Source organism: Vidua macroura, chromosome 12 (genome assembly GCF_024509145.1).
Source record: "Vidua macroura isolate BioBank_ID:100142 chromosome 12, ASM2450914v1, whole genome shotgun sequence".
Taxonomy (NCBI): Eukaryota; Metazoa; Chordata; class Aves; order Passeriformes; family Viduidae; genus Vidua; species Vidua macroura.
Genome location: NC_071582.1, coordinates 7,077,414 through 7,099,991, shown reverse-complemented (window position 1 = coordinate 7,099,991; position 22,578 = coordinate 7,077,414). Strand labels below are relative to the sequence as shown.

General features: G+C 39.9%; 1 protein-coding gene across 1 annotated transcript in view; it reads right to left on the bottom strand.

The window, feature by feature from the left end:
* TRPM1 (transient receptor potential cation channel subfamily M member 1) overlaps positions 1 to 22,578 on the bottom strand; it is a gene marked incomplete at its 5' end in the record, with an annotated part of 46,485 nt that overhangs the window by 11,120 nt on the left and 12,787 nt on the right. The window contains 17 exons of the mRNA XM_053987885.1: positions 3,209 to 3,383; positions 3,936 to 4,187; positions 4,499 to 4,627; positions 6,611 to 6,742; positions 7,081 to 7,203; positions 8,657 to 8,885; positions 9,409 to 9,698; positions 10,932 to 10,961; positions 11,564 to 11,704; positions 13,154 to 13,204; positions 13,487 to 13,621; positions 14,246 to 14,419; positions 15,354 to 15,454; positions 16,268 to 16,340; positions 18,116 to 18,239; positions 19,770 to 19,944; positions 22,311 to 22,482. Of these exons, the coding sequence (XP_053843860.1) occupies positions 3,209 to 3,383; positions 3,936 to 4,187; positions 4,499 to 4,627; positions 6,611 to 6,742; positions 7,081 to 7,203; positions 8,657 to 8,885; positions 9,409 to 9,698; positions 10,932 to 10,961; positions 11,564 to 11,704; positions 13,154 to 13,204; positions 13,487 to 13,621; positions 14,246 to 14,419; positions 15,354 to 15,454; positions 16,268 to 16,340; positions 18,116 to 18,239; positions 19,770 to 19,944; positions 22,311 to 22,482 (2,506 nt within the window). The remainder of the gene's footprint in view (positions 1 to 3,208; positions 3,384 to 3,935; positions 4,188 to 4,498; positions 4,628 to 6,610; positions 6,743 to 7,080; positions 7,204 to 8,656; positions 8,886 to 9,408; positions 9,699 to 10,931; positions 10,962 to 11,563; positions 11,705 to 13,153; positions 13,205 to 13,486; positions 13,622 to 14,245; positions 14,420 to 15,353; positions 15,455 to 16,267; positions 16,341 to 18,115; positions 18,240 to 19,769; positions 19,945 to 22,310; positions 22,483 to 22,578) is intronic.

The following is a 22,578-nucleotide window of genomic DNA, read 5'->3' as shown; positions in this document are numbered from 1 at the left end:
GCTGGTAAGAAAAGTCACACTATTGAAAGAAACTCAACCAGGCTTCTTTATTGTTTAAGAATATCATGCTGTTGAGTACAAGATGCTGATAACTTCTTGCTCATCTTGTAAAGAAAGTGACCCACACAAGATCTTCCTGGGGAGCATTAGGGAAAGTGTTACCAGCAAATTAAGAGAGGTAATTATTCACCTCTACTCAGCTCTGCTGAAACCATGTCTGGATTTGTGTGTGTGGTTCTCAGCTCCCCCGTGGAAATCAGGCATGGACACATCAGAATAGTCCAGTCATGGGCCACTGAGATTACGAAGGAGATTGGACTATCTGACAAATGAGGCAAGACTGATAAAGCCGGGATAATTCAGTCTAGAGATGGTCAAGGAGATCTTACCAATGTTATAAATACCTGATGATGTGTGGGAGAAAAGAACACAGGGCCAGACTCTTCTCAGTGAAAGGAGAAGCAGCAGCGGGCAAAGGTGGAAAGATGGGCAATTCCATTTAAACTGGGTTGTCCAGAGAGGCTGCACAGTCTTCATCTTTCAAGATACTCTGAACATCACTGCACAGTCCCTAAGCAATCTAGGATAAATCTAATTTACCCTGTTTTGAGCAGGAAAGTTCAACTGGATGATCTCCAAAGGTACCTTCCAAGCCCAGCAAATTCTGTGACTTGTGATATCCAGATGAATTTATAGGATTCTCCGTATCCTTGGAGAATCTACTGACAATGTCAAACGACCTTCTTTCAGAGGGAAAATTTGATGAAACACTTTTTCCATAAATTGTTTACACCTCTGGACCTTGTCAAAACCAGCTATTAGCTCTTGAGTCAAATTAGACTGCCCATAGCCATTACTCCCCAATGACTTCTGAGGCTGCTTTTGTGGTGTTTACAAAGAACCACGGACTGATTAGAGTGAAAATTTCTTATTGAAAGCAAAAAGATCTTTGGGAGTCAGTCCACAGACTTCTACACAGCAGAAATGTACAGAACAATCATAAGGCAGTGTAGAAGAATGCCTTGCATAGGTGTTGCATCCCGGAGTTTGGGTTTAGATTAGGGTTTTTAATTTATGTTAAAATAAGTCAAGTTCTGTAATCCCGCGTTTCCCCCGCGTTGTTCCCGCCCGCGGTTTCTGGCCCCATGCTGCCCGCTGCCGGATTCTTACCCCTGTGCCGCTCCTGTAACCACCCTGCCGTCCGGCCCCGGGAAACCCCGTGCTGGCCACACGATCCCGCTCAGCCCGCTCTGGCTCGGCGCCCGCCCCTGCGGGGTTCTCTGGTTGGTCACTGTTGCTGGCGTCACCGCCACGGCAGCCGCCCCTATTGGACGGCAGGCCGTGGATCCTCTCGCCCCGCCCCTCCATAAAACCCTATCCCGCCGGCACCCAGGCGCCATTTTCTCCCATGCGAGTGCCGGGAGCGGTCGCGTCTTTCCATCGAACCGCGCCACGTGACCAATAAACCGTTCCTGCCAAGCACGGAGGAAATGGACAAATTCCTTCCTCTTTGCCGGGTCCCTAGCGCACGGTAACAGCGGTTGGCCAGCCCACGCACCCGAGACACGGAGCCGTGTCCGGGAACCCGCGGCAGCAAACCCCGGCAGCACGTGGAAGTTACGCCACAGCCGGGCTCCCAAGAGCCGCGTGCAGCCGGGGAGAGCAAAAACCCACACCGCACATAGGCAAATTATTTTATTATTAAAACAACATAAACCCACGCATTTCCAAGTTAGTTTATGCTTAGGCTACTAACACAGCAAAACTTCTGATCTGGGAAGGACCAAGTAGCTGAACTTGTACAACCAGAAAGCCCAAACCTTTTGACCCTCAAAACTTTTCCACTGCTGAAGAAAGATTTCCAATCCAAAGCATGCTGAGTATATGACTGAGAAATGATTGGAAGCATGAGAGAAGCCTGGGACACCTCTTACACTAAAGAGATGGCTGGTAAGGTGTGAGTTTTGATTTATAAGGAAACCAAACTGGGTACACTGGCAAACATTCTGTGTTCAAACTAAACATGAGATAAGGGATAGCCCATTACAGTCACTTCCTCTCCATGGGAGAATTGTCCCACTTGTGAACCGGGATAAGCTCAGGATCTCTCATGTGCACCAAGACTGCAGTATCAGACAGCAGATGACTGGCTTGACCTTTCACTTGTCAAGAGTAACTTACTGTACCCTAAGTTGCATTAATGAAACAAGCATTCATTAGGAAAACAAAGCTGATCTGATTGTGCACTGATCAGAAACAGACTAATGACACTTTATTCCTTGCTAAACAGTTAAAGTACACCTTAATGACATTTAGAATAAGAGCTTCTCATGATGATGAATCTTAATGGTTTTTGAACTTAGACCTTCAGGTTCCTCAGCCTTCCACTTCCCTACCTATCAGTATATGCAGGTGACTGAAGTAACACATACACAAAGCTGAAGCAGCAGCTTGTATTGTTTCAGATAAAGTGCAAACTACATGATACACACTAGAGGAGGCCAGCTGCACATTGGACTGTCGTACAAATTTCAAATATTAACACAAAATTAGCAGTAACAGGACAGCTTACATCTCCTTTAAAATACTGACAGGTATTTTTTTAAAGTGTGCAGGATTCCTGCAAGAAAGGCTATTTCCAGATCCAAAGCTAATCAAGTGGAGATTGCTTTTTTGTTTTGTTTTCCCATAGGTATAGAAAATAACAACATGAGGGATTCATGAAATGGAAACGTTTCTGAAAGCAGACAGATGTATAACTGGGAGTAAAAATGTATGAGCTCATTGCTTTTGAGTTGGAGATGAAAGGATATGTGTATTTTAACCTCCCTGCGCAAGGGATTTATTTCTTTTCTTCTTCTGTTGGAACTGACTCTTAGTAAACCTTTGAATGAAAAGAACATTTCAGAATGATCTCTGTTGATCCCTGCAAGTAAACAGAACACTTCACACTGCCATATTCTTGGACAGGAGAATAATCCAGACTACATCCCTTTCTGTGTTAACTGAATTTGAATATAAATCAAGAGAGCAGACATGTGGGTGGGGAAGAGAAAATTGCTCAGTCTCAGGTCTGCCACAAGAAAACAACAACAATATCATCATAAAGCGAAAACACTACTTCCAAATTAAAAGCAGTATTTAATTTGGATCTGATCATCTGCCTCAGAAACAGGAAACAGACTCTTACTATGAATTCTACTCTTACGGTCTATCTGGTCAGCGAACACCTCTCCGTAGATCATCCAGTAGGGCATGTAGAAGATGTTGCGAGCCAGTCTCCAGGAGGGCTCCTCATCTGGATGCAGGATAGCCTGGCGGGCTACTCCAAAGCTCATCAGAACCACAAGCATGATGACCACAAAGTACAGCATGTCAATCATCTGCATGGAGAGACCACAGAAAGGCTCTCAGCACCACCAGGGAGCACAGTGGCAGCAGCAGGTCTGTCTGCCAGCATGCATGACAGCAAACAAGAAAACAGCAAGAGAATCTTCTTGACATCATGCTTTAAGTACTACTTAGGTATTAAGCATACATACAAATGCAGAGAGAACAGTTACTTTAAGGAATACCAGATTATATTTCAAAATACTTAAAACGTTAAAATCGTTGCTATCCCAGCTCTCCTTTGCATCAAATGTAGTATACTGTGCTTTCAGCACAGACCTCCTCTGTGGCTGCAAAGAGATGATATAATAATCATTGCTGTACCATCTCCTGTGCACAGCTGATGGGTTTCTGGATAATGCTGGTGTACCTGTAATCTGTTATTGCATGATTATAACATCTTGTGTGTGTGCATGAAATTCATACACCAACTTTTCACAGGCTGTATTCAGTCCTACTCTATAGAAAACCTCCTTTTAAAGCAGAATAAAATCTAGTTTCCCACTGAGTTCTTAGACATAATTTATAGCAATTTAGGCACTAACCATCTTTCCAATCATCATGACGTAAGGTCCCAGATATTTGTTCACACCAAAGATATCTAGTACTCTAATGTACCAGAAAATGATATCTACACAGTAAATCACTCTTCCATAACCCATGTAAGGCTGGTTCTGCAGGCGAAGAATTGCTCCTATGATAAACACTGAAATAGCCACCAGGTCAGTAATATTCCAGTACTCCTGGAGCCAAACTTTGATTTTTTGGCTCAGCTTGCCAGGCTCTGACATTAGAATCTGAAATAAAAAACAAACAAATGAACATATAACAAAAAAAACAATTAAAAAAACTCCAAGTTACATTTTTGAAGTAATGCCCATGAAAAATGACCAATCTTGTAATATTCAACAGGTGTCTGAGGCCGCCTCCACTGTCAGCAAAATTTGCTTCAAGCAAGAACATTTTTAGTTATTAGTATATTTAGAATATGAGACTCTTCTCTCTCCCCTGTGTGACCTCTCAACCCTGTGCACAAGTCCATGCCATTATAATCTCTAAAGCAAGCTTTTTCTAAGGCTTATGAGATGTTGGTATGGGCTGACTTTACCTCTCTGACTTTCTCCAAAGCCAGTGTGACAATGTAGGAGATGACAATCCATTCCTGGACTGATGGCCACCGTTCCATCCGCACCAAGATGATGTAATTAAATAACATCAAGTAACCAAGGTATGATATCTGCCAAAAGAGAGGAAAATCCTTTATGGACTCTAGATGATGTAACCTAGGATCCTTCCAAATTAGCCAGTATTACTTGAGATGACTTGCACACACAAAAAAATTCCAGTCTCCACTAATTTCCATGACAAAGTCCTGGATTATTAGTGTAAGCCAAAAGATCTAAAACTCAGTTTTCTATAACCACTCATGTAAATGTCAAACTGGTGGTGCTGGTATCTCCAAGCTGCACAGCAGTCTTTGGTGACCAGCCAAACTAAAAAATTCTGAGGCCTTAGGAATCCAGAGATAACAAATGAAAAAGGATTCAATGACTTTAAAGGGAAAAAAAACAAAAACAAAAACAAAAAAAACTTGGAAGCGAAACAGTAACAAACTAAAAGATATTTCAGGGAGAAAATGGAGTTTTCTAAAGAATGGAATTTTCAGTGTGAAATCTTTACCCACCATCTCAAGGCAGATGTAAGGCAGAATAGGGAGTAAAGCTGTGTGTGAGCAGCACCTGCCTTGAGGGGTAGGGCAAATAAAGAGCCATACAGCCCACTTGCTTTCTCCACTCTGTAATTATGTGATTGAGCCCATTTGGGAAGAATACACTCTTCAGCTGAAGCCAGAGGCATACAAACTTCCTTTCTCAGTCCCTCTTCCTACACTTGTTACTTAAATCCAGCTGCATGGAAAGTAGGTTTGCAGGTGTTTTGGTTACTTTAAGCAGCTCCCAGTCTCAGGAGGAAGTTTCTTGCTGAAGCCTAATTCAGTGAGAACAGAGAATGCTGCATCACCAGAGAAGAAACATCAGACAGAAGGCAGGCAAATCCTCTTAGCTGAGGGGCCTGATAATGCATGAAAGCAAAGCCCCCTTTACTCAGTTCCCTAATAACTGTGCTAATTAGGACATTCATATGAACCTGTGTGTTGAGGCTAAGTGTGAAATATTCAGCTGCTGAAGACCCTTACTTGCACAAGAAAAAATATTTTCTTCTCTGCAGGAAGCAGGCCTGCTGCAAAGCCCTCCACACTGGCACAGCCACAGGCCTTCAGCACCTAAAGGAATCCCAGAGGCTGTGGAACATACGATCCAGACAGCTGAATGATGTCATTTGTTCAAAGAAGAAAACCAGCAATTCTAAAGTACTCTAAACCAGGCCCTTTATGCCTGGGGCTTTTTTAGTTTACTAAAATGTAATTTCTTTGCACTGTAAAACCATGTTGAACACTTTTCTTTGAAATTAAATAGGAATTTTGCTTTTAAATTATTAACTCAGGCAGCAAAAAGGGATCAATGTAGTGTTTTGTGAATAAAATGTGCTAAAACTGAAAACCTGCATATTACTATGACCTATCAAGCATCCTAGTCTTGAACACATAAGAAACCAGTATACCTTTTACAGGGCACAATGAGCAGTAAATAGATGTTCTGTTTTATTATAACAGTTTAACACCAGATAATTCTTGATGCAATAAACAGAAAATTAGATGCTTGTCAAAAATAAATACTTTAGTTTAGATTTGGTCTAATTGTTTTAATAAAAGTACCTATGAAGTCTTAACAGACTGGGATCTAGGCTGCACCCATCTGAGCAACAGGGCAAATGGCAATGATACCATGGGGTTACTTCTTGGGTCTTAAAGGACATTTCAATGAAGAACAGGAGCCAGGTCCTTTAGAAAGCAAGGGAATCCAGCCTAGTTTGGGTTGAGTGACTGGATTGTGGAGCTTGCACTTAGTTTGGTGTATTCCACACAGAGCCTCCTTCACATCATGTAGGAGCTTTAGAGGAGGACAATGTAAGCTTCAGTTATCCATTCTGTTTCACTGTCTATGCATTTTCCACTGAATAAAGGGAGTGCTTTACTCATCAGATTCCACAAAAGTAAGTAAAATATTTATTTATTACATGGTTATTACTTTTACATTGGAATGCTTTCAGTTTCACAGGTGTGAGAAAAAATATCACTATCAGTTTAATCATCATGACTTACTGTGTAGAACCAAAATTTGACAATAGGTGCATTATAGAATTCATAGATCTTTGTTCCAATTGGAAGGCTCTGTTGTTTTTTCTTTCCATTCTCTTCATCCCCTTTTCGGGAGCCTGTATCTGCATTTGCATCCTGGAAGACCAAAGTTGTCAGATTCCATCAATATACAGCAGTAAAAATAGTATTTTTCCTCAACCACAGGCCCAGCCAACTATTAACTATGCAGGGGTTCCCCTGAGCAACAGACCTCCTTTTAAAAGTATATAAATAGAATTCTGCAAATCTGTGGAACTACACAGATGCCCTGTGACCTGAGAATCCAGTCTATACCCTCCCAGAATTGGGAGACTCATTTTATCCCCCAGAGGCAGTTGAGATTTTAACCTGACTGAGCTACAGCATAATCAGAAAAGTTAGAAAAATGAGCAGTCCTGAGATATTAGAACTTTCTAATAATCTCAATTACTGACCGCATTTTCCTCCTCTTTTTCTTTGCCTTCCTCATTTTCTTTTGATGTCTGATAGGAATAGTCATCATAACTGCGATACTCCAGGAAAAGGATGGTGGGAGGGAAGAGAATTCCCATTATAACCTGTGAACAAGAAAGAATTCAACTCAATATTGGTTTATATTATGGATTTCGTAACAAGGTAGGTCCCAACCCAAAATTTTCCTTTGTATAGCATTCAAGATATTCTGCCATCCTCAAGCCTATAGAAATGAATAAGTACTTAAGAAGCATTGGCAATAAGATATTTAATGAACTATGGCACCCTGGAAAGCCTCCCATCTCCATAAATACCCTGCAATTAAGAATTGTGCTCCAAAATTAGTGTGCAGAGAAATGACATGGAATGGACACAGTGGTGGTTAGAAGCCTTCAGGTTTGTTACTGGAGTTTATAGTTACTGCAGACATCTACTATCATTAGTTTTAATAGTTAAAAAAAACTATGAAAGGTAAAAGAACCTTTGCAGATAGCCCTGGGAAAATTCTCTTACTATATGAGATTGCTTAGATACAGAAACACAAGCCAAAGAACAGAAAAGGAGCAGAGAAAAGAAGGCAGGTAATGAAACTAGAACAAACATAAATAGGAGGTTGATTAATTCTTTGGAGAAAAGAAAGGAAAATAATAAACAGATTTGGGAAATACCATGATGCAATCTGAAAGGCAGGATAGTTGCCTGAAGATTTTAAACAGGTTTAAGAGGGAGATATGGGAAAGTGGAAATAAACTGAGAATGGCAGAGACAGCACAATGTGTATGTGAGCAAACTTGGGACTCTGACCTGGGAAGACAGATACAGCACTTTGTCAGTAAGGGGGATTTAAGGAAATAAGGAGGTGAGCAGGATGGGTCTTCCATATGGGTGACAGCAACTGCATAACTCAACAAAGAAAGGATTCTATTCACATGAAAACACACACAAGCCAACACTGCTCTGCTTCCTTAGTGTTGACTCACTCGTGGTTTCTCTTCTGTGAGAGCCCCCTCACATTACTTGTTTTTTTGTAACTCAAACAATTAGGAAACATTAAAATCAGTAAGAGAGACTGCATCATCAAATCACAGAAGCAGGAAATAAAAATCACATGGTTTCACACAATGCAATTGCACAGATTTCACTCTTTTCAACACTGAGTCTCAACTGGCACAATATTAAGCAATTTAAGAAGCATGCATCCACATATGGTTTATTTTATCTCTATTCCCATTGCATGGACCCCTAATGGAAATATTTTTGCTTATATACAACTAATTTTTAATAGAAAGAGTATGTTCTCAATTTAAAAATTTCATGCTTTATTGAAAGCCACGATTTCTCTCTCAGATTCCAATCAGGCTAAGTGTTTTATGGAGTTATATTTTCCTTTGTCATGGTGTAATATGCCTTAAATATCCTGAAATTGGAAACAAAAGAAATTAGCTTTAAAATGGGTAAAACATCTCTAAGTAAGTGACTTCTGCTATGCAAACACTATGTATAACAAAGTGATGCACACAACAAACTCTCTTTGGAAATGATGCAGAACAGACATACCTTAAGGCCGGGGTTTTTCCGCATACGCAGTCGCCCCATCCACATGTCTGTCAGGAGCATCTGGCTGCAGGTGTGTGCAATGAAGTCCCTGTGTTTAGCTGCCACAGCCAACTTCAGGCAGGTAGAATTACTCCAGTTTTTCAGCTCATATGTCAGCAGTTTCATGGCAATCTGCTCATCATGTTTATAGGACTGATCTAAGAGTTCAACAGCCAGCTGGCCAAAATCTCTGGAACAAGATAAGATCAGTGAAGTTACAGTTAGAAATCAGTCTGCTTTGGGGTTTTAGCTCTGTTCACTGGGCATCATGCTTATCCACACACATGTAGAGTGATAAGAACAACTAATCTCAAGTTTAATTTGGGACAGTCTACAAAAGTTCCAAACAAACCGTTAGTGAACAGAGGGAATTTGCTTAGACCAACAACATCTTAAAAGTAGTTTAGATATGTCATCAGATACTCAATTTCTGGGAGTAAATTCTAAAAATAACTTTGTGAAATAGAACTAGCTAGTTTTACAGAGAGAAGCTGAAGAAAGAATGCATTCTGTCAGGAAAAAATGCAAGTTTTCTCCTTGCTAGTGTTGCCTTGAGATCCAGAGACCACGTTTTGCCTTGTCTGTAGTTGATAAATTGGCTCCAAATGGCTTTCTGTGAAACTACATTTAGAAATTATTGTACTGAACTAAAAGTAAAGTTTCTCAGCAAGCTTGTAGCAAGTGGATATAAAATCTACTCTGCATCTACTAACTTTGAGTTGTTGTCCAGATCCTGAGAAATGTCATCCACCAGCTCACTCTCCGAAGACTCATGGGCCATAGACTTGTAGAGTTTACAAGCCACAAGTGCCTTGGCCATGGATTCCTCCCCTCGTTGCCAAAGGAACAGGGCCATCTTCTGCCGTTTCATGAGCACAGCCCACACCATCAGCTCATGAAAGGGGTACTGAAAGCGGCTGACTTCTGGGTCATCCACATCAATATCAATCTCTTCCTCCTTTTTCTTCTTTTTCTTCTTCCCTTTGGTGGGAGGCTCATCATCCTGGGAAGAAAAATTGTTCCCATCAGCTTTTAACAGCTCACCTGACAACAGTGCCATGCATGGAACAAGTACTGAGAGGACACATTAATACTCAAAGTTCTAAGTTGGTTTTGCTGTTTGCTACCATGAAAGCAACAGGACAGAGCATGCACTGGGCAAGCACACACAGACTCAGATTTTATTCAGGGTGCTGTTTCTTGTACACGTAATTACAAGTCACCCATCCTGGAAAAGTGCAATAGAGCCCCTTGGTACTGAAAGCATCCCTTCACACTGCATTGTACACAGATCTCTACTTCATGTGGGATCGCACAGGCTGGTCTGCAACAAATTAATATTTAATGAATTCCTCTGCAGTGTCAGTGGGACTCTAACAAAGCTGAATTCCCTACAGATAGGCTCCACTGTCATTTCTGATTCCATATGCCTGTGATTCTGATTCCTCTATCCCTGCACATCTTCCAGGTACCAGAGCGCTTTTCTGACTGACGTGCAGGCCATGGCAACCATGCAAAAGGCAAAGACAGGCACACAGCACCCTTAAGAACAGCAAGATACCAAAGGGCGTCTTCACCTTGGAATAAGCAATCTCCTCTATGTATGCAGTGCACCTGGAAGGTATTAAGTATCCCATTTCTTAAGGGGATAGGGAAGATAGGCCATTACTACAGGAGCCAACATGGAAGCAACTGAAGGGAAGTAGTGACAATGAAGCAGGATCCTGAAGGGAGAAAAGCCATGATTGGGAAAATTAGGGTTTAAAAAATGTAGGAAGAACATTGCATATATAAGACAGAGCTCATCATCACTGTAGACCTTGAGTCCAATCTCAGAAGTGGATTGCAAGTTAAAGGAATTGCTGTTCTACAAAATCAGTTCTCATTCAAGCAAGCTCAGCATTATGCACTATTTTTCAACAAAACGTGAATTTAAATCCAAATTCAGAATTCAACCTCCCACACAATTTTCAAAGATGACTCTTCAGCAACTGAGCATGTACTTTTCCTTGAGCAGTTTTAACTCCTGCAAGTGGTGACCTCTGTCTTCTATGGAAAATTCAGGGGTCATCAATTGCACAAAGGATTTACCACCTCTGAAGCACAAGACATAAAATCTCAAATGGAGGACAAAAAATTAGGTCCTCTACACCCTAGGAAAATCAAATAAAAACAAAAGGGTATTGTACCAGGAAATGTTTTGATAAAACCAGTATTTTAAATAAATCCAACTTACCTCCATTCCCAGTAGTTTAAGAGCTTTTGGCTGAATATTAAAAAATAGAAAAGAAAATCAGTTAGATGAGAGGAAAATTTGAAAGACCAAACAATACCAAGCAAACCCATTTTCACTTACAAATGTACAGCATTTATTATGAAACTTACTGTTATAAATAATTGTACCAATAATGCTGCAATTAGTTACTACTCTTCATTTAAATTGTATTTACAGGAATGCAATGGGTTAGGAAATATCTATCCTCCACTCAAAGGAAAGATTTTAATTCAGACTGAAGAGTTAAATGAATAATTTGATAAATAATGTTTTGAGAATTAAAATCACCACATGGTCACAAAAGCAAAAAATAAAAAAGTGCTTTTAAGCACACCACAGTTTGGAATACTTGGATTGTAAACTACTGGAATAGGATAAACTACTGTGTATTTACCACCTCTCATGTCCTCACATCCTTTAACACAGATGTCTTACAACTGTCTTATATAACTTCACTCTTGGAGTTTCAACTTCTACCTTGCACCACTTCTTTAGAATTTAATATGCAGTGTTTCACAAAAACAAAGGAACAGAATATTACTTATTTTTTACCACCACCACAATGGCCACATCTAGGATTAATTCATTCTTACCCTCTTTGGTCCAAATAAATTATTATAAAGAGTCCGAAAACTTTTCCGAGTATAGTTGCAGCGATAGGCTCCACCCATGAGATATTCCAGGACAAGACCAATATCTATTAGGCTGATATGATAGTCTGGTGGAAGATTTCCCTACAAAAAAAACCCCCACAACTTAATAAGGATATAGGATAAGGAAATGACATAGATTAAATTGCCTGGCTAGACATATGTCATGATTAAATTGGAACATGGGTATTATTTACAGACGCTGAGTTCAATCTTTAAACATTTGTGTGAAATTAACTTATGCACATAATGAAAGTTTTTGGGATCATAGCTTTTTGGTTTTGTTGTTAGCAGAATTCATATTTCTGAGCAAATTTTCATTTGATTTACTCATAGATGAGCATCCATACAAGTTTATGTTGTTTACAAAGGTTATATTCATGAACTTAAGAAACTCTGTACTAATTATCATTAATCCAGTATAAAAACATGGCAATGTCATGGTGACTGTCCCTGATAAGCATACTTTACATACTTTTTAATGGAAACTTACATTTCATCATATTATCTACAGCTGAGACTACAATGCAGACCGTGATTAATGTGCAGCAAACTCTAATTCCAGCAGTTACAGCTAAAACTGGATAATTGTATTGACTGCACTGGAAAAAATGGTGCTTCATTGTCCAAGCTATATCCTACAGCAATGACTGATTCTACATCACCACTGAGCAGCTGCTATGATGGAACAACTACAGCCTAAGGAAGCACATCACCTCCAGGTTAACCCAACTGAATCCCCGGGATTGCCGCTGAGGGAGGGAGCATGGAAATGCAACGGGAAAGAGGAGAGACAGACAGACAGCAGAATGCAGAGGAATGTTAGTGACACTCACAGTGACAACACTGAATGAGAAAAGTGTTAAGTTATGAAGCAGATAAATATGAATTATACATTAACACAGTACTGCATAATCCCCACATCTGAACCCCCCTGGAATAACTGGGAGTTTTCCTTGCAGAAATTAATATAGACAATTTCATGTAGCTGAATTTTACTGAATAAAAGCTTCAAAACCTCTAAGAAAGAAAATATGACAAATCTCACAATGACCCTCCCTATTCACATACAATGAACAAATTTTCATGTAATGGAAACAAATGAATAACAAATTAGGACAGAAGAGATTTTCTCCCAGGTAAAAAGTTGGACTAGTAGGAGAAAAGTAACTGGAAAACACACAAGGAAACAAACAATTCTGCAGTCATGAGTGGGGCTTCCAGTTAATCTAGCAGGCCTTTGCCTCCACTCCTCCCCTGCAGTGCTGTATTGGGAGCTTTTTGTAGAGAAGAAACAGTATCAACCTAAATCTCAAATGCCATATTACACGATAAGAGCTTAATTCAGTTAACTCCTTCATTTTTAAATTGCTAGCACTGCCATACCCGATTTAGACTGTTTGCCATAGGGAGACATTTAACTTTTCTTAACAGCTGCCATCTAATTTCAAATGCCTGCTTGGCCCCATCTATGCTTGCTTTTACTGTTGATTCACATGGCTAATGCTATCACACAAATGTAACACTGCTTACCTTTTTCACATCTCTGACTAGCAAATGCAGCGTATTTGGTGGACCCAGTCTCTGAAACAAAAGTAATTCATGGTCCATTAGATCTTCAGTTCTTCAGAGTTTTTGCAAACATGAACACAATTAGTGATCTAGCATCTTAAGCAGAACTTTAGACAACCATGTGCCATCACGTTCCAGAGCGGTGAAAAGAAGGAACTGGGCTACAGTGACAAACACCTTTCTATCAAGAGCTGTGTAATGTCCCTTTTTTATAAAACTTTTGGTGGTGATTCAAGTCACATACAATACAGTGGCAAAATATCACAGGGCTTTTTAGTATTTCTGCTCACTCACAGTATTATAAAGTTCCTCCAGGCGAGGAATAGTCAGGAAGTGCTGCATGTTCACTCCATTCTCAATAAGCAGTTTCACAAAGTCCACTCGATCCAGGACCAGTGCATCCAGCATAGCCTGCTCCAGGGAGTTCACCTGAATTGCAGGGTGGAGAATGTGAGACCATGTGAGTACAAGAGAGTTGGTTGGGCAGCAGCCATTTTCACTACTTAGGATATGGACTGAGTTCCCACATATGTTGATTAGTCTGGAAGTAAAAAAGAATTTAGAAAGTAACATTTAAACCACATGAAGTGAGTAGAGATAGCAGAGTCTTCCAAAACTTTAGCAGTACAACTGTAACTTTCAGTCTTTCAACATGTAGCTTTAGCATTTTTAACTAAACCAGGCATACCGTGCTTGACACATTATGTGAGAAAGGGATTTAAGTGCTCAGCATGATAGGAACAAGTTAAACTAACACATTCACAGAAGGAAGATGTTCACTGGAGGTCTTATTTCCTTCTGACAAGTGCAGGGAAGAAGATGCTGCAGCTCAGTACTGACTTGTACTGTTGAGATACGGCTGCTTGTGGTGCACATGCCATGAGAGAGGGATTCTTGGCTCAAACATCAAACAGCATTCCTGCAGAATCTGATCTTGTGGGGATGTGCAAAAGAGCATTCTACAGAATGAAAGTGTGTATCTTCCTTCTGTCTTTGTACCTCAGAATGAAAAAAACATCTTCAGCACTTTTTATACAAATAATTTCATCTCACCCAGTTCAGGAGTTCAAGTTTTCTTGGGTCTGTTTCTTCTTCTGGTTCTTCTTTTGCTTTTCCTCCCTTTTTCTTTCCTTTTCCTTTCCCTCTGCCTGCTTTAGTCTGAGGTGCTGGAGATTTCTTTTCCTTCTCAGGAGCTGTACCATCAGGAGCTGTAAGGCTTCCTAAAGGCTGCATTTATAATGCATTAAAGTATTAGAAATCTAATTGATCTTACAGTAACTATTTATTTGAGTACACTCCTACCAAGCTCACCCCCCCAGTCACCACTTCTCACATTGAGTCAACTAAAAATGGTAATTTCTCAGGTTTAAGGGCCTTTCTGCATAGTCACAGCTTTACCCTTTTTAAAAAGCTGTTGAGTCTAACTTAGTAGACTTCTGTGATTCTGTGATTAGTAACATTGAAAGTCAAGGTAGTGAAGAAGATTGACTGGGGAGGATTTCTCTTGAAAAATAAAATCAGTGTGAGAGGACTGGGACACTTCAGTTCCTTTGCTCTCTCTGAAAGCAATAGTTGTGAAAATAAATAGCAAAAAGAGCCAGACAGAAAGAGCCTAACAAGAATGCTGCATGATGCCAAATAGCATCCATACTGCAGAGCAGAGAGGAGAGGACTGAGATACATAAATAATGTCTGCAGAAGTAGCCACTCACTGGTCCATTCCTGTTCTGCAGACAGTATTTCTGTTTATATCTCTTGAGACACATTTATTCTTCAGCTAAAGTCCTCCCCTTTCCAACCTGTCTGCCCAGGGCAGAGGCACACATGCACCTCACTTTGGAGGCTTAACTCGCTCCAGATAATGCTTAGTTTACATAAGCTCCACAGAGAAAAAACTGGATTGCTGCTCTCCTCATGATACTTTGGAGTAATTCAGCATCAAATGGTTCACGCAGTAAAGCAAAAAGCATCAATACATTGATAAAACAATAAAAAGCATCAATACATACTCTCAATACTGAGACATGAAAATAGCTTAAATAAAGGATTTTAGTTACACAGGTAAACTGCAGTGTTTCACCATTGCTGTGCAGCATCAAAACCCAAGGTATAAATATTACACAACTTAAACTACTGATAAACAAAGAAAACTTTGTCTTACTGGCCAGTGGTGTCCAAAGACAAAGATTTGGCTGCGTGCAATGTCTACACGATTCCAGGCCAAAGCCAGGCTGAGCTGGTCTGGAGCAGATGCATTGGTACCTAAAGAGAAACACACAGAGGGTTCATATTTCACACATGATGAAACAAGACTGGACAACCTCCTGCAATAACTAGAAAACAGCAAGCCTGGCTCCATATCATATTATCATTAGAATAATTCTGACACAAAGCAGTGGATTAATCCAATCAAACTATAGCATCTTCAATTTAACCCTATAATCCTAATTTCCAAAGGATTAATGAGATTGTCTCTCTTTTGTTTTAAAGCTTCCCCATTGACTTTTATTCTGATACTAAAGACAGACATTTAACTCTTCTTAAAGACCCCTCTCAGCTCCTCTGGATGATGCTGTACATAAAAGTGTAAATTTGGGGACTCCAGAGATTCCATATAGAGCCTTTATCAACTACTGTATATCCACAGATAGAAACCAGTTGTTTCAGCAAACATTACAAACCCCAATTAAATATGGAACTGATCCTATTGCTCTAAGGTTTAAATGGCACAATCTGAGATCTGGAAAAATCCAGACAGCCTTTCATCTTCCCATTTTTTTCCCTAACTTTATTAACGTATGCTAGAACTGCAATAAAATGAGCTGCAATATCAGCAGTGCAGTTGTTGCAGCACTGCCATCCCATGCTTTCAGGTGAGAAAAGCCACACAAAACTTTCAATCTAGATTTCATGCTTCATGCTAATCTGAATAGTAACCAAACACACTCAGGCACTTATTAAAATCCAAGGGAAGAAATCAAAGACTTAAATACGAAGAGTGAACGTCAGACAGTGCATAGGAATGTCCTCTTGGGATGCTGTTGCGCAGCCTTCCTGAGTGCCAGGAAAACCCACCTTTGAGGAGAGCAGTTAGGATGGACATCTCAATGTCCTGCTGCCCTTCCGAGCCCATGCGGAACACAGTGATCTAAGGGGCAGCACAAAACCAAACACACAAAATTACAACACAGGAAAGAGACACACTGAACATGTGGATAGAAAATAGACCAGAATGGTGCTGCTTTATTATTTCCTTCAATTTAAGATTTTTCAAAAAGTACAGTTGCACTAAATTTTTCTTTTAAAATTTTCTTTTTAATTTTCACAGAAGTGTTTAATTAAATTCTTTCAGTGAAGTTATCCTAAAATATCCCTGCACTGGTGAAAATGAAAACTTGATGAAAAATCCTCACCAAACCCATGTTCTAAAATGTGGAGACAAAACTGCCATGCAAAACCAATTGTTTTCTCATGACTCTCTTACTTCCCAGTAGTAATGGAAATGGAAATGCTAGTTACCCAAGATAATTATCATAGCATCCATTTCATTGATGATAACACTCAAATACTTGTTAGCTGCAAGATGTGTTACACATGACAATCATAAAGGCAGAACCAAGTTTAAAAAAAAGCAATTCTTTTTAGTCACATTTGCTTTGTTCAGTCCATTTTGCAATTCAATGATTTAAAAAATAGTAATTAATGTAAAGCTTACATTATTAGATGACTAATAATTCAAAGCAGAATAACCAAATATTCTACGTTAACAAACTTAATACCAAATGCAGACCAAAAAAATCTCAAATACTTCATTTTCCAAAAGCAACTATTCACATTAACTACTGAGAATAGCATTTTTCTCAACAATTAGAATATGTTTTGCAGGAATGCAAAGATACATGACATTAGAAAAAGAAGAACTACAGAAAAAATATTACTAATTAACAAGAACAGACAAAACTATCAAAAGAAAAACATAACCATAAGTCTGCTTGGGCTGCACAGCCAGTATCTGAATTTTACTGAGTTAACCAGGCCTGCTCTGATGCACATTTTAAATTCAAAACACTCTGACTAAAGCAGCTGTGGGGTCTCTTCTCTCAACCAACTTTTTAGGAAGGCTGATTTGATTCTCTTTCAGTCAGCTTATCAGAGTCATGTTTACTACCAACTTTACACCCAGTGAAGGTGTACATATGGAACTCATCTTGGCATCATATTTACAAAAATTCACAGAAAGAGTTACTCAAAGGCAAACACTCAGGGATTCATTCTGCCTGCAATAACACAGTGAATGCAGTTTCAATACACTGCTTCCAGACCACAGATATGAATGTCAAAGGTTTTATTTTCCTGAGCACACTTTTCTGTGCAGCTGGGATGTGGGAGACAGGCAGGAACCTGAGTGAGGGCTACAGCACATACAGCAGACCTGCAGCAAACCAGGAGCAAGGAAGGGGGGGGATCTTCAGGAACACAATTTTTCAGTTTCTTTTGACAGGCCTGCCAGGCCCCTTTTCCTGAAATGAAAGGCTGTTAAGGAGTAATTATGTTGGAAAAAAAAAAACTATGTTGATGCACTCTGAATGCTTTTTGCTCCTAGGAACCCCTTCTTCAATTATCTTTCCTCCACTTTTGGCACTGGATCCTGGGTTTAGTGCATTTCTCTCAGTGTCTTATTGCTGAAGTCTGTGGAAAAGTCCTATCAATTTACACAGGAGAAGCATCTGAAATTTGGTTTTGGGACTTTCCAGAAGATGTAATCCCTTCTTGGCCTATGCTAATGAATGAATGTGTACATGTAATGCAGCTATATGGGGGAAAAAAAGCTTAAACTATAATCCTGGGAAAATGGCACTTGAAAGTACTCTGTAAAGTTTGGTCACAGAAATCACCTTTGTGAACTACTTTTAGGATACTTACAAGTTCTTTTTTTTTCATGCACTCCATAAGAATGACAAACAGCTGATGAGCTTGATTCCTGTTGTAGTTAAAGGTTTTCTGGATGGTAACTAGAAGCTGGTCCCTAAGGGATTCATTTATTATCCTAAATGAAAAATGAGACATAAAAGAAGACATTGCCAGAATGAATATATATTCAGAAGGCCTGCTGTTTAAGAAACTATAATATCCAGGTATTCCTCTTATATATCATAGATATACTTCTGTTAACAAGTTCAGTCTTCAGGATTTTATTGCTAGGCCTTACAGGACCCCTACCTTTGCTTCTAAATATTCCAGGTCCCTTTGCATATAGCTAAAAACTCCAAAATACTTCACATTTCTGATATGTCACCTTGGTTATGGTCTTAAACAGAGGACTGAACTGGCTAATGCATCTGAAACCTCATAATACCCAACTGAGAAAGAAATGAACAATTCAAAAGATAATTAAAGAAATCAGATTGAAAATATTCTAGAAAGGTCAGGAATGTTTGCTCTCCCAAAGCAATACGAAACAGCCCTTCAATCTTCATCCATTTCCCAATAAAGCACATGTGTTTTCAGATTTTGGCAAACATTACCAGCAGGTGCCTGAGAGATGTAGTAAAATTCAAAGTTCACTGTGAGAAAATGATTGGACTGACAAAAAATTCTCATTATAGATCTGCCTTACTAGACAAACACATTTATCATAATTATTGGAGAAGAAAATTGGACACTGCATCGTATGCACTGTCACTGGGAGGGAAAGTCATGCAGTGAGCACATCTCTGAGAGACTGATTCTGATAAACTCTTTCAATTAACTATGAGCTGATAGGAAGAATGCATAAGAAAGAAAAGAAAAAGCAAGCCAAGTTTTGTCCTAAACTAAGGAAACTTGTTAGACAGAAAGGAAAGCTGCTGAATCTTGAATTGCTGTTGGTGCAATTAAATATGTGCTATGTCTAAACATCAACAAAATCCAGCATAAGAGCTGCTCTCCTAATTCAGCAAGTAACATCCACACTGCTTGCAATACTAATTGTCTGCTTAATATTTGATACAAGCTAAGCTTCAACTTCAGTCAAGGAAATAGGTTCTATCTTCAGCACAAGACAGGTATACCACATCCTAATTAAGACAATATATGAGGTGTTTGCCTGGAAGGCAAAAGCAAGAGAATGAAGGAAGCCCAAAATTTCCACAGCTGGTCTAGCACTCTTGGACAATAAAATTCATTCGCACAACACAGCAGAATCAGGCAGCACAAATTTTGCAAATGCATGCACTAATTAACCTCAGCCCCGGCCTGAAGAAAAGTGCTACTCCTGGGAATTTGTCCTTACATCTAGCATGCCCAACCCAGCACCAAGTACAGTGCAGCAAACCTTGATGGAGCTTGTAAAACAGTGTGCTGTACTGAGAGCAAGCTCCTTTCAAAGGACCATAACATGCATGCAAAGTGGTAATAACTTCTACTCTCTAACTTCAGGGCTAAGACCAAACAGGCAACAAAAGCTGACTGACAGCAGAATGCCTCTGTTAGCAGCATTTTGTCCTTGAGGTTTTGTTGGTTTTTTTTGTTTAATGAAGCTCTATGAAAGCAAGGCATATAATCCTACACAGCTTTGGTGAAGATCTTGAACCCTTACCCTCCTTCCTCTGAATACTTGTGTGCAAATGACAGAATGTCAGACGCTCGCCCGCTGCCATCGCAGATCACCACTGGGAGAGGGGGCTCTTCCCGCAGACACTCCAAGACAATGGAGATCACGTTGGGACCTCCTTCTACTATGAGCCCAACTACAGGAACGCCTTGCCCCAGTCCTGCAAAAACCAGAAGAACAGAAACAAGAAAAAAAAAAAGTGTCATTGAAACTTAGTTTAAGAAATTGAGATAAGCGGATGTGATTTCTGTGTTAGAGCACCACTTCCAACCAGAGCCCTTAGGAAAATCATAGCCATTTCATGGCCAATGTGAGCAAAAACATCCATATGCTGTTCCCCAAGCCCAAAAGGAAAGAGTAAGAGGTCTCTCTGCTCTTGCTTTTGTATCAGCTCCACACTGGTCACTTATCCACTCAGTGTTGGCGGATGTTTGTAACCTCTCTCGACAGACACCATGTACAGATAAAGCAGCTAACATGACTGTCCTATTGCTTCATCAGCTTCACTGTTACTTGGATGGCTCCCAGCCTTTGATGCTTTACCTCTTCATTGGTTACCTATGGGAAGTCTTCAGTAAGGTGGCATACCTATGCTTATTCCTAAGATAAAAAAAATGAAATTAGTGTTTTTATCATGAGGCTGAAATGGTTGGCCGATGGAAGAGACGACAGCTGAGCATCCCTTTGCTGTCCCTGCCTCACTGTGATCTCCAGGCATAGGATGACAAAGGGAAGCCCACAGGTCACATGGTCTCAGTAGCCTTGGTCACAAGACACTTAGGGAAATGAAGGACAAAACATTACCTGAATGCTGACTAATTCTACTATCATAAGCATTTGAATTCAGTTCTTAATCTGTGAAATGACCAGCGCTTTATAAAGATGCACTTTTTTTGTTTGGCTGAGAACGCATGAAAGAGTTCATGTTTTCAACCTTGATTCCTCTCTGAAGAACAGGAACACCATGCACAGTAACAGTAGAAGCTTCCTGACATCCTCCTGTCAGTACACCCCAGCTCTGATAAAGAGGAGTCACAGAGCATGGGCTGGCCTGTGTGTCCATGAATCTTTAGCAATTCCTCCTGAGATTTCCAGCAGAGGTGCCTGTGCTTGGAGTGATTAAGAAGAAACAAAACAACTCCCTGTATGTTGAAACTAGCAGGTGTACTGCAGCCCTTCACAGAACAGGTTTCTATGTGAATTCCCAACTTTGCCCTTCTCATGACAAAAAACATGAAACACTACCTAAATCAGAGTTGATATCCCCAAGCCCCAGTGGTATTAAAATGAATGACAGAACATCTTGTCTCTGGGCCCTGAATTCCTGATCTTTCAAGCCAATGCTCCCTTTCACAACCTTCCAGCTCTGCCAGCGCTTCCACAGAAGACAAAGATGACAAAAGCAGGCTGAGCTGTTTCTATCTGTGGACAGCAGCACCTGGCACTGCCTCCATGCTCAAAGGCAAGGGGCAGCTTTTTCCTGAGCTGTTTCTTAGGCTCGCCATAGGCACAGGGCAGCACTTAGAGAATTCCCAGAACATTTGGATACCTCATGGCTGATCTCTAATTGTGCCTTTTGGCTTTACCTGGCACTCCACTTGAGTTTTCTGCTCTACTCATAAGAGCACTTAAACCCTATAAGGAACTTCTGTGGAGTTCAATGCAATTCCCATTCTGGATGTTTCTTTTCTCTTATTTTTACAGGCTTACACAGTTTACAGAGGCACCTGTAAGGGGTAAGAAAAGCAAGTAGTAGAACTGATGTACACTTTCCAGTAGCTCTTAACTGATGTGTGAATTGAAAGACTATTAACATTTTTTGACCATTTTTAATTAGGGTTGTGGAGTTATTTTTAAATAGTTTACATATTTTTATTTCACCTTTTAAAAATAATTTTTACATGCTCATAAATATATGTATTTTAAAATATTTTTTTCCTAAATAATGATGAGAAAAGTGCCAGAAAATTATTTTAGAGAGGCCACAATAACTGGAATAAATTTTAAAACTGCACAAAATTCTAAATATGAAAGCATTAAGGTGAAATTGCCTTAATTGTCATTAAAAGTCCAAGTGCCTGCTAAGTTTATCAGGAAGACCAAAGAATTTTGAGTGTGAACATTCAGAATCAGAAATCACTAAGCTGCACAGGATTCCTGTAAACAGGAACTGTAAAAAATCCCTCATTCTGTGTGTTTACTGATGCTTAAGAATTCTAGCCTAGAAGTGCACAAATTCTTTGCATTTCCTTTTCCTTAGATTCTCACTGCTTTGAAGCTTCTCCTCACTATTATTTGTTGCTTTTTCTTCATCCCTTTACGCAATCTTTACTCCATGGTTTTTCAATGTGGGCTCTTTCACCACTTATCAAACAACACATGTTCTAGTCCAGTCACACAGTCCTGATCACATTTCCACTGGAAAGAGCTGGAAGAAGCCTTTAATTTCCATACTTTCAAGTACCTCAAGCCCTTCCTCGCCACCTTCAAGATGTTATGGTTACAGCTTGCCCCACTCCTACTTACGTGTGTTAATCTTCTGGAGGGAAATGTGTTTTTCCAGCTGACGCCGTAACTTTACTTCAGCTCCATATTTACCTAATGTGCCGTTGTCTGCCAGAATGAAGTGGGTGTGGGAGCTGTTGAGCACAGAGAGCTTACTTAAAGGGTTTGACATTGTTTGGTAAACTCGTGTTACCTGTGTCAAAAGGAGAGATGCACCTAGATTAGAACTAAGACTCAGACTCAAATGGGAAAATTCCCCAAGCCACCCAACAGAGGCACTCAAAGTCTT